Here is a 14,485-nt window from a genome sequence, read left to right as displayed (position 1 = left end):
TTGTTAGAGTCTGCCTTGACAGTAGTCTTGTCAGTATTTGGATGCTGTACAAAAAACTGAAGAACATAAATCTGTTGGAGTTTTGACGAAGTATTGTACTAACTACTGAGATCTCCATAAATGGTTAAACCTCGAGGGCCCATGCTAAAATCCAGGAAAGGTGTACCATACAATATCTGCATGATAATGTTAGACACCTGGCAAAAAAATTCACACAAATGTAAAAATTGTGAAAAATTTCACTGTATAAAACTTAATGTTGGTCTTTTGCAATACCACAGGTACAAACTATGCAAAATACAGAAAACTTCGCTTATATGTGATGTTAAGCATCCTTCAGACTTCTTCAATACCATTAATGACTTGAATTATAAAGGGGGGAAAATAGTAACATCAGTTTTTATGACTAAAATGATTAACATTATTTCCTTAGTACACAGAGTTTTTGGCATTCATCAGTTGACATGATGTTGACTAATGCCCAAACCTGCAGCAATATACCTGAATAAAATCTTCAGGGGTTCCTAACAGTAATGTGGCTATATAAGATTTGCTGATTTAACAGGATAGCTTTTGTTACTAGTATGCATAATCATTTATTAGGTATGAACAATACAACAGTTTGCTAATGATGATGCTGCAATTCTTGCACTATTCCAGTGCATTTACTCAGTTTCTGTAACTACCAATGTTTCAGCTGAAATGATAACTACAATCACAGCGCAAGAATTTCCATGCAGGCTGTCTGCATCTACAGATCAAAATTGAGTTGACTGGGGCAAAAATGTGTTCAACAACTTTTCACATTAATAAAGTAAGGGAATGGGCAGCCAACAAATTCAAAAGAAAAATGAAAACTACCCCTTCAGCAAATAAAAATTATATGAATATCTAAGAGTCACACCTTGAAAATACTTGCTAGCTGCATCGCAAGCAGCAGTGTTCATTTTAAAACATGAGAAGTAGCACATTCACATCTCCTGTGTGTATTTTCTTTTAATAATGTGAATGTCTTCAAGCAATTATGTGACTACTGTCACTTTTTGTGAATGATTCAACATACATTCATTAAGAAAATATTCACAGCAGTTAACCTGTATCAAAACATGTCACCAATTTCATTTTAAAGATACTAATAATTATGGAAGTTTTATAGTATCAACTGGCAGCTTGAAACACACACACACACACACACACACACACACACACACACACACACTCTCTCTCTCTCTCTCTCTCTCAAACTGCCAGATCACTGTGTTCACTTCAAAATTACCACACTTTTAGTTCACCAGTGCTCATGCTATTGAAGTAAATGGTCATGGGTGACTTGCTGTATTCAGGAGTGCAAATGTGGTATCCAAGGCTGCCAGAGTAACAAAATTCACAAAGACATTTATAAGAACTTTAAATATTAAACACTTTATTCACACACAATTGCATTATAACATTACTGTCCATCAGCAGTTGGCATCGAACGAATGATATCCGAGTCTCCTGGGTCTGTGATGGATAGTGTGCAAACCCTGAAATATTTTCCACATGCTGTTCCAAGTTCAATGTTATTACCAGAATAGTGATGAACTCCAGTCTTTGCCAACATGGCATAGTATTCAATTTCTGATTTCCTGTAACAGAAAGAAATTGTCAAATTAAGGTGTACTAGTACAACGAAATACAAATGTCAATTGTTGTTTAAAATAGTTTATGTATCTCACACAATCTGCAAACTTCGGTCACAATAGTGTTTGTAAACTGAACAAAAATTTGTGCATACTTCTAGGTTATGTACTGGTACTGGTCACTTTAAAGAGTTCATTGTAGGCAATGTAAGATGCTAGTGTAAGACAATTATTACAGCAAAATAAAGGGGCAATGATAGCTCTGAACAAACTGTGGGCACTGGCTAAAGTACTACCATTGTTCACAGAGACATCACAACCCTGGATGGAAATAAAAGCAGTGCCTGAGAGAGAAATTTTTTCCACAATGCGCTCATGTCAGTTTAAATACAGACTAAACCTTCATGAATAATTACTGTTGGTGGATCTTTCCATATGTGACCACAATGTGTGTTTTAGAGCTCCTGGAATTACACATTCTGAGGACTACAAATTTATCAACATAGGCAATTCACACGATAGTCCCTAGTACAAGAGAAGCTCCCTGACAAAATGTGCTTGGCACGGCTGCCTTTTATGAACAATTACATAACATGATTTTGTTTGCATTTATATTGCAATTCCTCAGTGCTACCACTGTCGCAGGAGACAATTTTATTAGGCAGCATTAACAACAACCTTTGTAACATGTAAATGAAAGCTATAACTTGACTGTAGGGATGGAATGGTGAGCTGCACCAACTGGGTCGACTGAAGCGTCCGATCCCACCCGTCTGCTTTGACCCGTGACTTAAGGCTGTTGTGGCGTGTGACGTCATGATTGCGCGGAATTTAGTTTGTGAGAGTGGTGTATTTGTAGGTGTTGTTTTGATGCGATCGGTGGTGCTCTCTGGTGGTGTGTTAGGTGATGTTTTTGGTTTAGTTTGCGAGTGTGGCATCGTGTGTGAATTTTGGTAAATTGCTTTTTTTATGTCTTTGGCAGGTATGGATATAACCGACAGGGTCAACAGTTTTCGGTTGTCTGCTATGATGAGGGACAGTGTGTTGTCTCTAATAAAATTTCTTCAACTATTCGGATTTTTGGATGAAGTCGTGAAGTGTTCAGTATGTCGTGAAGAAATGAGGCTTACTTAAAGTTCCGGCGCCTTGGACCATGGGCGGCTGTGTGTGGAGATGTCGTAGCGATAACAGGTCAAGGGAAGTGTTCGGTCCCAATGTGTGGCTGTGAATGATGGCATTATTATCATGAGATATTTTTGAGCTATATAGGTCGAGGGAAGTGTTAGGTCCTAATTTATGGGATCGGGAGCTGCTGTTGAGCTATATAGGTCACGGGAAGTGTCCGACTCCAGATGATATTGTGTTTAGTGGTATTTGCGGAGTTTTATGATGTCGGTTTTTTCGTTGTTTTGCATGGTTTTATATAGGGGTGGGTGTCTAAATTTGTTTATATTTAGTTTTCCCCCACCCAAGAACCCCCTATTTCCCACACTTGTCCCATTAGTGTCAATAGGCTGTTTGTGGAACGTCTGTAACAGACGGGCGGGATCGGACACTTCCGTATTTCCCACAGACTCTAGCGCACTGAGAATTCCTCGAGCTTCTAGTTCTCAAGAAACAGTGTGGCGGCATATGATGATTGGTTTGTGGGGTGCTCAACTGCAGGGCCATCAGCACCCATACAAAGTCCCAATTTTTACACACAGTCCAGTCAAACAACTGTCACAAATTATGATAACACAAACACCTAGGCCCCAGAAAGATAAAATCCCCAACCCAGACGAGAATCGAACCTGTGATCCTGAGGCAGCAATGCTGGCCACTAAGACCACGAGCTGCAGATGTGGCAATGTATGTTGCTGCCTGCTAGTCAACTGCGTCAACATGCACTGCAGCACTGGCGTTATTTGACGCGAATGTTGACACTAGACAGACACACTTGTGCCCCACTGTGCTCATAACACTTACGCCTCAGGTTTCATTCGAGTAAAGCTGAGTTTCGAATCAGTAAGGCTACACCAAGACTAAAGTCGTAGAGCTGGCAATACTTTGTGGAGGATGGAGACAACTTTTGTTGCAATATCTGTTTTAAAAAGCTCTGTAATATATCAAAAAATAAAACAGGCATGATTGGACATCTTAAATTACACAATTTACTGAGCAACACACCGCGATGTCTACAGATATGGAGGTTAATTCTTCTTATATTGCGAGTCAGGCAAAATACCCAGGTATGCATATAATCCTTCAAACTGCACAGAAAGGGCATTCAGTACAAAAGTAAATCCTGAAGTAGTCCATCAAAATAAGATTTTTAAATCTAAGTCCATTAACATATCCCAAAATCAAAACTTTCCAAGCTTTTGCACAGTATGGTATGTAATTTTACTGGACTAGTTTTTGAGGGTGCAAACATCTCCTTGCAGGAGCACTAATCTAAATCTTATGTTTTGTTTCACGGAGGGGAGGTAAATGGTAGCAAGAACTAGATGCAGCACTCGTGGCCATCATCAATGATTTTCAACCACTTTGAATCATAGAGGACACATCCTGTTGCACTGTAGGACACAGAATAATAGATATGAAAAAATGCTGCCAAAGATACCATAAACTTTGAAGTGACAGACTACCTGTGTGTCTAATGATTTTTACTTGTATTGTGAAGCATATATAGCTATAACTGATCTTTTCATTAACAGTGACTGGTGCCTGAAAGCTTTTGCTCTAAAGGCATTCTGTTTCCCATAGATACATACAATGCTAAATATTAACGATGTGTTACATAAGTTTCAAAATGGTACATCAAAAACAAAGCTGTAAGCATCACAACTAATAAAGCCAGTAACAGTATCACAGCTGTACAGCTTATTACAGTGGCAGCATAGACATGCAACAGGTGTCTTGCTTAGTACACAATATCCATTTGGTCACAAAAAGTTCTTTGAACAGCAACAATAAGTTCCGCACCATGAAGGAAAACATCAGAAAAATGTCCAGTCATTTTAAAACAAGTTGCAATGCTAATGAGAAACACCATGAGATCCACGTTCTGCTGAAAAAACTTTTATATAGTTAATTCAGGAAACCTGAACTCCTTAGGACAGTACATTTCATATACTGCAATGCCTACTGGAGCAAAAGCAGTGCATCTGTAACCTGTTTAACATATTTTTAGTCAGGAGTTCAGAACCTCACAGCTGACAAAAGGTGAATTTTGAACAAATGGTTAAGTGTTACTGGAGCCTTTGGAATGGATAAGTCTCAACCTGAAACTATACCTCCCTTTCGAAAGCTATAATCAGACAGCTGATCCCAACCATATACAAAGGAAAGTGGGCTACCATGATAGCACAAAGAGTTACAGCAACATCTGGACAACTAACAACTTCACTACTATTAATAGAGACAGTGTATGAAGTTGCTGCCTTGCTTGATCTACTCATTCACCTGCTAATGACCTTAGCCACAAGTACCATTTTGAACAAAATGGCAGTAGCTCAAAATGGGCTTCTTTTGATGAAGTTTCCAATAAAACTCCAATGAAAGCGGCCATGATATATTCGACCTATAGGGTCCCAGTGAGCAAATATTTTCTAGACCAGAATTACTTAGCACTTTATTAATACATTCATTTCTAAACAAAAATTGACTGCACTATGGTAACAGGAAGGAAAGACGCATTCTGATTAACAGTTTGATTTCTTCAATTGGTAAACGGATGTAAGTAGTTTCTGGGTAGACAATGAAATCCCTATTTTATGTTTTCGAGCAGTCCAGATTTGAATAATGCAAAATTGATGTATGCAGAATCGAGAACAATGTTAAAAAATCCCCTAAATACAAGCACAAAGACTTACTTGACATTTATGATTAAAAGACTGCAACTGCCCCCAATACTTTGTATAAAATCTAAGTGAATGAAATTACATGTACACTACATGTTTGCACAATAACTTTTGGTAATGAATTTCATCAGATATGAAAAAATCGTAGATGCGTAACAGCAAGTAAAAAGTCACAAAAAATTGAAATTGGTATCTGGGTACAAGGTAATCTAGCTACTTTCTGATATGCTACAACCACAAATTGTATGTTTAAAACAAGGGTTTTTGGAGATCATCCTTTGTGCTCACCAACAAAAAAGCAAAGGCCAATGAAAGTGTTGAATTAAACCAAAAGCATCACGACAGCTGCATAGTTAAACCGTAAGCATAAATGCTGACACCTGCTCAATGGCTAACTTTGTTACCACTGCTGTTAATGTTTAAATGCTTTTCTCATGAGCCGCATTTCATATGCTTGCCACCTGAAAGTGTTATTTTAGGCTTGAGAGAAAGACGAGAAAAATGGATTTACTTCCACAGTTGACATTATGAGCTTGTAAGGAGTCAACTCAGTGAATTTCTGTACACTGTGTAGAATGCAAATTTGAAAGACAGTTCTGGCACTACAGTTTCGTTTTATGCCCTCTGTCACTGCTTCCAATCTTTACGATCCACAGTGTGTGCCGCAAAGTACGTATGTGCGTAGTATATGTAGTCATGACAGATTTAACACAGAAGTCTTTACTGGCTACTGGGCGACTTAACAAGTTGCCAGCCAATAACAGTTCACTAGCCAGGAAAGTGCAATGTTTCGACAATTATGACCAAGCATATTCTTCGAGATTCAGTGTTTGAATTTAAAAGGCTGATTATTGATATTCTTGCTGAATACAGTGCATCAGAATTACAAGCAAAGAGATGAGACAATCACATGTGGCACAAGGAAATGTGGCGACTGGGCTCCTTCGTCGCTTATTAGCTCAACTTTGCGTTGACTTGTTTTTCCATTAGCCCTACAACGTAGCAGTAGTTTTATCACAATTGTGTGGTGAAGCTAAATGTTACAATTTGTGCTGGCAACACAGATTACGCGTTGTCAGCATTTCCTCTGTTTAATTACGGAAACATTTGAACTTAAAACACAAATAAACCCTAGTTCTTTCATGTCTGACACTTTCCACAGTATAGACCCTGTTCATCTCAAATGAATAAATATGATTAATCGTGACAACAAGAGCGACAAAAAATTGCAAATTACATTTCATACACAAAGATTGCCGAATGTTGAACAGGAAAAATCATCGGGGATTAAGGAAGTACGTCCTCAACGTTATACTTTATTCCTTCTTCATAAACTTGAAGGTAGAACATACAGAGCAACATTTACAACTGAACTTCGCGAACTACGCTGTATAACTAATGAGATGCGGTTCCCACTATTGCCTAATGCACGTTTGGGCGAAAAATATTTTGCGCCTGCCCTCCCAGCCGAAATCATGGTTGTGGTGACCCTGATCTGAAGCAAAGACTGAGACCTGGGTAAAGTTCGAAGGACCGGTTATGTTTATATCCGCGCCATATTGAAAAGTACAAGCGGGGGGGGGGGGGGGGGGGGGGGGGGGTCAAATACATAACTTCTAGCGCACTTTAGGCATCAGAGTTCGCAAAGTCAGTTAATAGAAAGGCATTCGTATATATAATTGTTATAATTTCACTTACCGTAATGGTGGTGTATTGTTTGCAATTATTACCAACTTCGCCTTTCCCTGCCTCAGGGATTTCAGAGTTTGCTTCAGGCCAAGAACATATTTTCCCGACTTCATGACAAGAGCCAGGCGGGAGTTTATGCTCTCCATTGCCTTTTTCTAAAATACATAAGACATATTAAAAATTTACATTCTGGAATAAGACACATGTTTACACATGATACCACGTGTTAAAGAAATTTACCTGTTTCTTTTGCGCAACCATTGTGGCCGGTAGAAGAACGACTTTTTAAGTGCGAAATAGAAACTGTCTTTTCTGAAAAAACACAACCTCGATGCAATAAATAACTCCCTTATTCCTTCCACTGCACTGCGTCCACGTATTTCTCAACCTACACCATACCTCAAAAGACCACTTCAATGAACTTCAGAAATCAAAGAGCCTCATGGTATAGACTGCAAAGATATTACACTAAACAAAAAAGGGAAAAATAATTTAATAGAGGATGTTAATTTTGAGAATAAAAGCTACGATGAGAAAAGTGAGCACGTGTATCAATAGTTCTCCAGAAATATTTTCAAAAAAATGAAAATCAAAATTGGTGGAAATCCGAAGTGGATGACACCTATCTGGAACATATGACGTACTCAAATCTATATGCGCATGCGCACTTGCCCAACTTTTCGGAGTTAGGATCAGCCGCCATTGTTTCTTAATGAAGTGATTTGTGTGTGGAGTTTTGTATTATTTTAGGAAGTTGTTTGTATATTTTGTGCCAGAAAGACTTTTGACTAATTATCCCTTGTCGATTGACAGTTTTATTTTAAGGACTTTGCATCATTTAAAGAACAGAGTGCAGAAATTAGGTGATGTCAGCAGGCGTGTCAGATCAGGTAAAGGAAGAATTGCTATCCTAGGGCGTAGTAAATTGAGATGCAGTCTTTGAAAAGAGAATAAAGAGTGCGATAACTGTGCTGTAATTAATGCTTGTGTCCTCTTTCGTATGTTACCTGGACGTGAACCTGCGCAGCGGATGAAAGGACAAGGGAATCAAGGTAATACGAACAACTTGTCTTTTTTGCGTATTGTCATATGACATCCCATTGCTACACAATTCCTAGATCGAAGAGAGGTACAGACTTTGTTAACACAGTGTTAACATTTGTTCTGATAGTCTGTTGGGAAAAGTAGACTTGCATATGAATGTTGTTATGTCGTGTCGCCTCGTAAGCAGTTCAGTAAGAAGTGACGTGCAGTCTTGAGTGTTACTGGTCTACCAGTATTCATCTGTATCCAAGTGTCACTAATCTTAAACGTAAAAATTTTGACGTGTGTTGGCCTATAGAAATTTTTAGTAGGTATTATGTAAGTTTGAAGAAAACAGATATGATCTTAATTACACTAAGGGTGACATAAATTGTATGTTGATTGACTTTCCAGCTCGATATTGTGGTAAACAGGAACTACTCAATGTAAATTGGAGCCCATGGCTAGTTTTTCGTTAAGTCAGTATTTGTGATTATTTAGGTAATCAGATTTGTTGTTCCCATGATAGATACAGTTTACAAATTAATATGGCATAGGGAATATGTAGATTTTGATTGCGATTGTTTTGAAAACTCTGTACACTTTATTGCAGAAAACGGTTATGCATAATGAATGAGTCATTCAGCATGAGTGTGTTGTTTAGTCTGTCACAGTAGTTTGCTAATTTCGAAAGATTTTGTAAACGTGCAAGCATCTCTAAGCCTGAAGTAAAAGTGTAAACAACAGTATGTTGTGTGAAATAATTATTGATATTTGCGAGTATTATTGTATATACTATGTTCATCGTAAAGTTTGATAAACATGCTGTAATGTAAGTTCAGTGCCATACACAGGGAAATGTAATATCTTCTTTTAAATGGTTTGCATTTTATAGAAGTGAAATGATGAAAGAAGTTGCTTACTCTGATGTCAGTAGTAATTTTCATAATTTTGTGTACATATCTGGAATAAGGACAGCAGTTACATTCTAGACTAGGTTGTGGAAATAGCTAATGAAGTTATAGCCCGTGAAATTAATTACATAAACAAGCTGCACTATGTGATGGTAGGTGATGTTACATTGACAAACAAACAACCAAGATGACAATTAGATTAGATTAAAATGATTGCACTAATCTGGGACCATGAAGACTACTCTTAGGGCTGTCACTTTTCTCTACTTTATAATTTTGTTCACTGTTAATCTAAATACTTTTATTTTTTATTTTCAGTGTCAAATGGCCCAAAGGACCACGTGAATGAACATGAAGATTTTGATTCATGGCGAACCCAGCATCATCAGGTAACTTTTCCCATCCTTTAAGTGATATTGTATGATCTAGCCTGCCTTTTAGATTTACTCAAATTTTGTTGTAAACAACATTATAATTTATTGCATCCTTGTGTTGGTGAAGGCTGCCCATGTATGTTATTGACAATCCCAATAAGGATCAAATTTTGAAGTCTTAAAGACTGTATATAATTTTTATTTATTTATGTTTTGTGCTAATACCATTTGGGTACAACAGTGTGTAGGACATGTCAGATACAAAAATAATACATGCATATATAAAGTGTATACAAATTAGGATCAGATTAGTTAATGACAGGGCAAATGGTTGCCCATTTCCTTTTCAGTTTATAAAGCTTCACACATGGAATTTTAACTCCTTAAAGTGTAGTCTGAGGGAAGGAAGAGTGAAGAGAGATTTAAAATATGTTGCTGGCAGTTTATAGTCAATGTAATTGTGATCCGAAGGTAATAGGGCCCTCGGGTTTTAACCCATATTTGAGTATTTGTGAAGCATTAACCTTCAATATTGTTGTTTCATCTGTGTGCAACCACTCATTTTCATTATGTTAAATTTGATATGCATGGTTTGAAATGAAATGATACACTTGTAAACAGATTATTATAGTAATTTATACAAGGACCCATGTCAGCACTGTGGCACAAATGTGAAAACATGTACTTAAAAGTAGTTTAAGATAATTAATGTCCTGACATAGTCTGAAATGTAGTTTAGTTGTAGGCCTAGACATGACTTTATACAAACTACCCACTTCTTTAATGAAGTCTCTTATAGGACAGATTGAAAGTTATAAGTAGTGAATAAATGTGTGTGTGTGTGTGTGTGTGTGTGTGTGTGTGTGTTTGTGTGTGTGTGTGAGAAAATTATTTTGTATGTGTTCTTAGCTGGCAAACCAGTGAGTTCTGAAAATTTATAATAAATTTCCATGAATTTTGAGCACAAATTTTGAAAGCACCTACAAATCTATGGAAATTATCCTTCATATTTATTTTATTATTTTAATTTTTTTCAGCTATATTGACTGTGCTAGCTGTGAGATGAACATATGTTGTTATTGATGGTATTTTGTAATGGAATACGTTTAGGTTTTTTGTATAGCTTATTGCAACTACTGTCACACGGAAAAATGTTTTGGGCCATCATTCCTGATTATGGCAATTGTAATCGCTAGAGTTGAGCATTTTGAAGTACCTGCTGGCAAGGAACCATCTTTTTCTTTTCAATGATTTTGGTATTTTTATGCACCATATTCATAGCTTTTATTTTTCCACAGAATGCTAACTTCTTTGTTCAGCTCCTGTTAATACCGTGTATGTTTCTAGATTGCCTGGTAAGTGTTAATAGTTAAGTGCAGAATGTTATTCCCCCACTGAACTCAAATGCCCATTTCAAATTTTCTAGGTTCAGTGTACTGTGGAAACACATGTACAGTTCTATGCAATTTATGACAGAAGAATCCCTCTCTCTGGCCGCTAATTGATTATTTTAAATATATATTACCAGTATTAGTTAAATGCAATTGGTAAAGACACTATTTGTCTCTCTTATTTTATTTTATTGTAATTAATGTGTCTTCATTCTAGAGGAATACTTAATTTCTGTTTCAGGGTTACAACACCCCAATTTCAACTTCAATGGCATCGGACCCATACAACATGTCAAATTACTATGGAACATCGTTTCCATACCAAGCATTTGGAGTTGGGGATGGCACTTGGTCAAATGGAGGTGATCCTATGACTTTTTTGGGTGGTTATGGTGGACAGATGGGCCATGATTCGTACAGTATGGATGGCATGTTTGGTGGCGGCGGAGGTGGGTTTGGAACAGCCTTCGGGCAGCCTGCTGCAGCCGCAGCAGCTGCTGCCGCAGGGTTCAATTACTTTCATGGGAATGGAGACTTTTCAACGTGGGGCAGCTCTGCTGCACCTATTTCCCGCAAACCCCATTATGATGATTATTACAGGGGTGGAGACGGCATGTACACAACACCTGGAGTTGGTGGATCTGATGTAAAAGCTGTGGAACAGGGAATGCAAGGTCTAGGACTTTCAGATACTGGTAGTGGCAGTGGAAAAGTTTCTGATGGCAAGGACTTAAAACAGCAGAGCCCGTCTGATAAAAGTGGTAGTGTAGATATGGGAATGGGAGGAATGGTGACAGTACAGCAGAGTGTAGCACCAGCGCCCACAGTACAACCGAAGAAGATGACGTGGGCATCAATTGCAGGGCAGCCAGCCAAGCCTCAACCACAAGTTTCTTCAGGAGGAATGAAAAAGAAAGGCCCTGGTATGCCTCCACCACCAATGGTTCCAGGAAAGCATAACATGGACATCGGGACGTGGGAAGGGAAGAATGGTGGCAGCAGTAGTGCATTAGCTGGTGGACCCAAACAGCCAGTTGCTCCTCCTCCTACTGTGCGTTCAACATGGGGAGGACCAGTGCGAGGTGGAGGGCCTAGGGGGACTGCTGGTGGACCACCAGGAGCTGGTGTTGGCAGCTATCCTCCGACAGCTGGAGGACCACCACATCACCATCCTGGCCATCATCCTGGTCAGGTTGCTGTCTTGCCAGGACCTCACCATCCCCACCATCCTCATCATCCACAGCCCGGTACTGCGGCTGCTCCTCCACCCCATCACATTCAGCAGCAGCCTCCACCAAACCAACATCCTGGAGCTCTGGTGCCAGCGAATCCACTGCCATCGCATCCAGTGCTGGATGAACTGAGGATCAAAAACAACTACAACCCTCCAGATTTTGATCTCTCAGCCAAAGGAGCCCGTTTCTTTGTGATAAAATCATATTCAGAAGATGATATCCATCGTTCTATCAAGTACGAGATTTGGTGTTCTACTGAACATGGAAATAAGCGTCTAGACCAAGCATTTCGTGAACGTGAGGCAAAAGGTGGTGGACCAGTTTTTCTATTCTTCTCTGTCAATGGTTCTGGACATTTCTGTGGTATGGCACAGATGGTGTCACCTGTAGACTACAATTCTTCTAGCTCAGTGTGGTCTCAGGACAAGTGGAAGGGGCAGTTCCGTGTAAGGTGGATTTATGTGAAGGATGTGCCGAATGCTCAGCTGCGCCACATCAGACTGGAAAATAATGATAACAAATCTGTGACAAACTCGAGGGATACACAAGAAGTACCGTTTGAGAAAGGAAGGCATGTGTTGCGAATACTGCACAGTTTTCGTCATACTACGTCTATCTTTGATGACTTTGTGCATTATGAAAAACGGCAAGAGGAGGAGGATAACCGCAAAGTTGTGGCACAAGCAGCAGCTCAGGCTGCAGCTAATGCAGGAGAGAAGCAACAGGGACCTCCGCACAGCAGTGGGCCACAAGATCGTAGCAGTGGATTGCCACAGCAACAGAAGGTAAATATGTAACATAGTTTTCAGCACTATGGATAATTTCATGTGTGTGTGTGTGTGTGTGTGTGTGTGTGTGTGTGTGTGTGTGTGTGTGTGTGTGTGTGAGAGAGAGAGAGAGAGAGAGAGAGAGAGAGAGAAATGGTAACTGGAATATGTCTGTAGCATTCTCAGTAGTCACTGCAGTTTTGTTTATTCACTAACGATGGATAAGTTTTATAATTTTGTCTCTTATGTCAGTTGCAACCCAAATGCATATTGAGATGTGTTCAGTAACTATTGTGTTCTCAGCACTAGTAAATTAATGCAAAGTAGGAAGTAGTGGAGGATATGGTACAACCTCTCAACTATCAGAGTGACAGTATCAACAAGCTGTTGTTCATATGTGCTATGTAACCACTGTGGCATCATCTAATCGCGCATTCTAAAGTATTGAGACCCCAGCAGGAATTATGGGGCTTTGGGCTGAATGATCCCGTGTTTGAAGTTTTTAAATATATTGAAAACGTGATTTATATCTGACCTCAAAGGAAAACTAAGGATGTCAATGGAGATACTAAAACCACAGAATATAAAAAGTATACAAAATTGTTACTGGCATGGGACAATTACTGGCTACGCGACCTGGTATCAAACTATTGCCTTCCAAAATTTCTGCATGTGCCATTGGACAGCCAGGCTGTCACCTAACAGTCAAACTAGAGCTTCATAAAAAGAAAATGTCAGTGATGACGTTGCTGGTGGAAGCTGTCTGGCGGTATCATGGACTCACTCCACCCAGAAAATGAAATGTTATGGCTACCAGTATAGCACACGGTGCTGTAATTCAGTCATCTGTTTGCTACCTGCATACTTGAATAACTGTCCCAATAACTACATTTTGGATAACATGGTGTGGTATGCTCCTAACATTGTGTGAGGCAGTCAATATTGCCACTGTAATAAGCCTATACAAAACAATGTAATAGAATGAAGCAAAGTGAAAGACTGCTGTTTGGGTAGAACAGTAAAACCATCCATGTGGATTTATCCCAAGCAGCAGTGTTGTTATAATTGTTATATTTTCTTATGCATTGTAATTTGTGCTACAAAAAAAGATTAACAAATGATCATTGCTTCTGCTCCTGATTCTGACTTGAATACCCATTCCAAAGTCCTTACGTAATAAACACAAGCCTAGTTGACACCACTGGATTCAAAGATTTTGCTCTTTTTCTTTCTTTCTTTTTTTATGCAGCAACACTATGAAAACTACATTTATTTTGAGCTATAATGTATTTTGTGTTGCTGAAAAACAAAATACTTCTCTCTTCGAAATGGATTCATCTGAGTTCTTTGATATGCTACTCCTCAAATGTCTTATACACTAGAGTCTTGCTAATCCAGCCATTCCCAGCACATATGGGTGCCAGATTATTGAGTGTCTGAAATTTATTTTATCATTTATTTTGTTTATTTATTTTAAAACACGGGGGATATAGTGAAATGTACTTTATTAAACCGAAGGATACAATTTTGAAACATAGAGAATATACTCCATTAAATACAAAAATACATTAATTTTCTAAGAAAATTTAGTCCTTGAGTGTACAATATACTGTACATAATTGTGC

At 38.6% G+C, this 14,485-nt stretch overlaps 2 protein-coding genes across 2 annotated transcripts in view; one reads left to right on the top strand and one right to left on the bottom strand.

The window, feature by feature from the left end:
• Positions 1-1,399: 1,399 nt before the first annotated feature.
• On the bottom strand, positions 1,400-7,577 carry LOC124777732 (60S ribosomal protein L30). Its single transcript, XM_047253231.1, has 3 exons — positions 7,397-7,577; positions 7,166-7,311; positions 1,400-1,628 (listed from the first exon to the last, which is right to left on the bottom strand). The coding sequence occupies exons 1-3, from the start codon at positions 7,415-7,417 to the stop codon at positions 1,451-1,453; spliced, it is 345 nt and encodes a 114-aa protein (XP_047109187.1). The 5' UTR covers positions 7,418-7,577; the 3' UTR covers positions 1,400-1,450.
• Positions 7,578-7,823: 246 nt separating this feature from the next.
• Positions 7,824-14,485, top strand: part of LOC124777731 (YTH domain-containing family protein 3) — a 52,328-nt gene continuing 45,666 nt past the window's right edge. Inside the window, exons 1-4 of the mRNA XM_047253230.1 lie at positions 7,824-8,046; positions 8,184-8,208; positions 9,412-9,482; positions 11,100-12,878. Coding sequence (XP_047109186.1) covers positions 8,023-8,046; positions 8,184-8,208; positions 9,412-9,482; positions 11,100-12,878 — 1,899 coding nt within the window. The 5' untranslated portion in view covers positions 7,824-8,022. The remainder of the gene's footprint in view (positions 8,047-8,183; positions 8,209-9,411; positions 9,483-11,099; positions 12,879-14,485) is intronic.

This window comes from Schistocerca piceifrons, chromosome 2 (assembly GCF_021461385.2).
Source record: "Schistocerca piceifrons isolate TAMUIC-IGC-003096 chromosome 2, iqSchPice1.1, whole genome shotgun sequence".
Lineage (NCBI taxonomy): Eukaryota > Metazoa > Arthropoda > Insecta > Orthoptera > Acrididae > Schistocerca > Schistocerca piceifrons.
The sequence above is the reverse complement of the archived record's forward strand: the minus strand, read 5'-3'. Positions and strand labels throughout refer to the sequence as shown.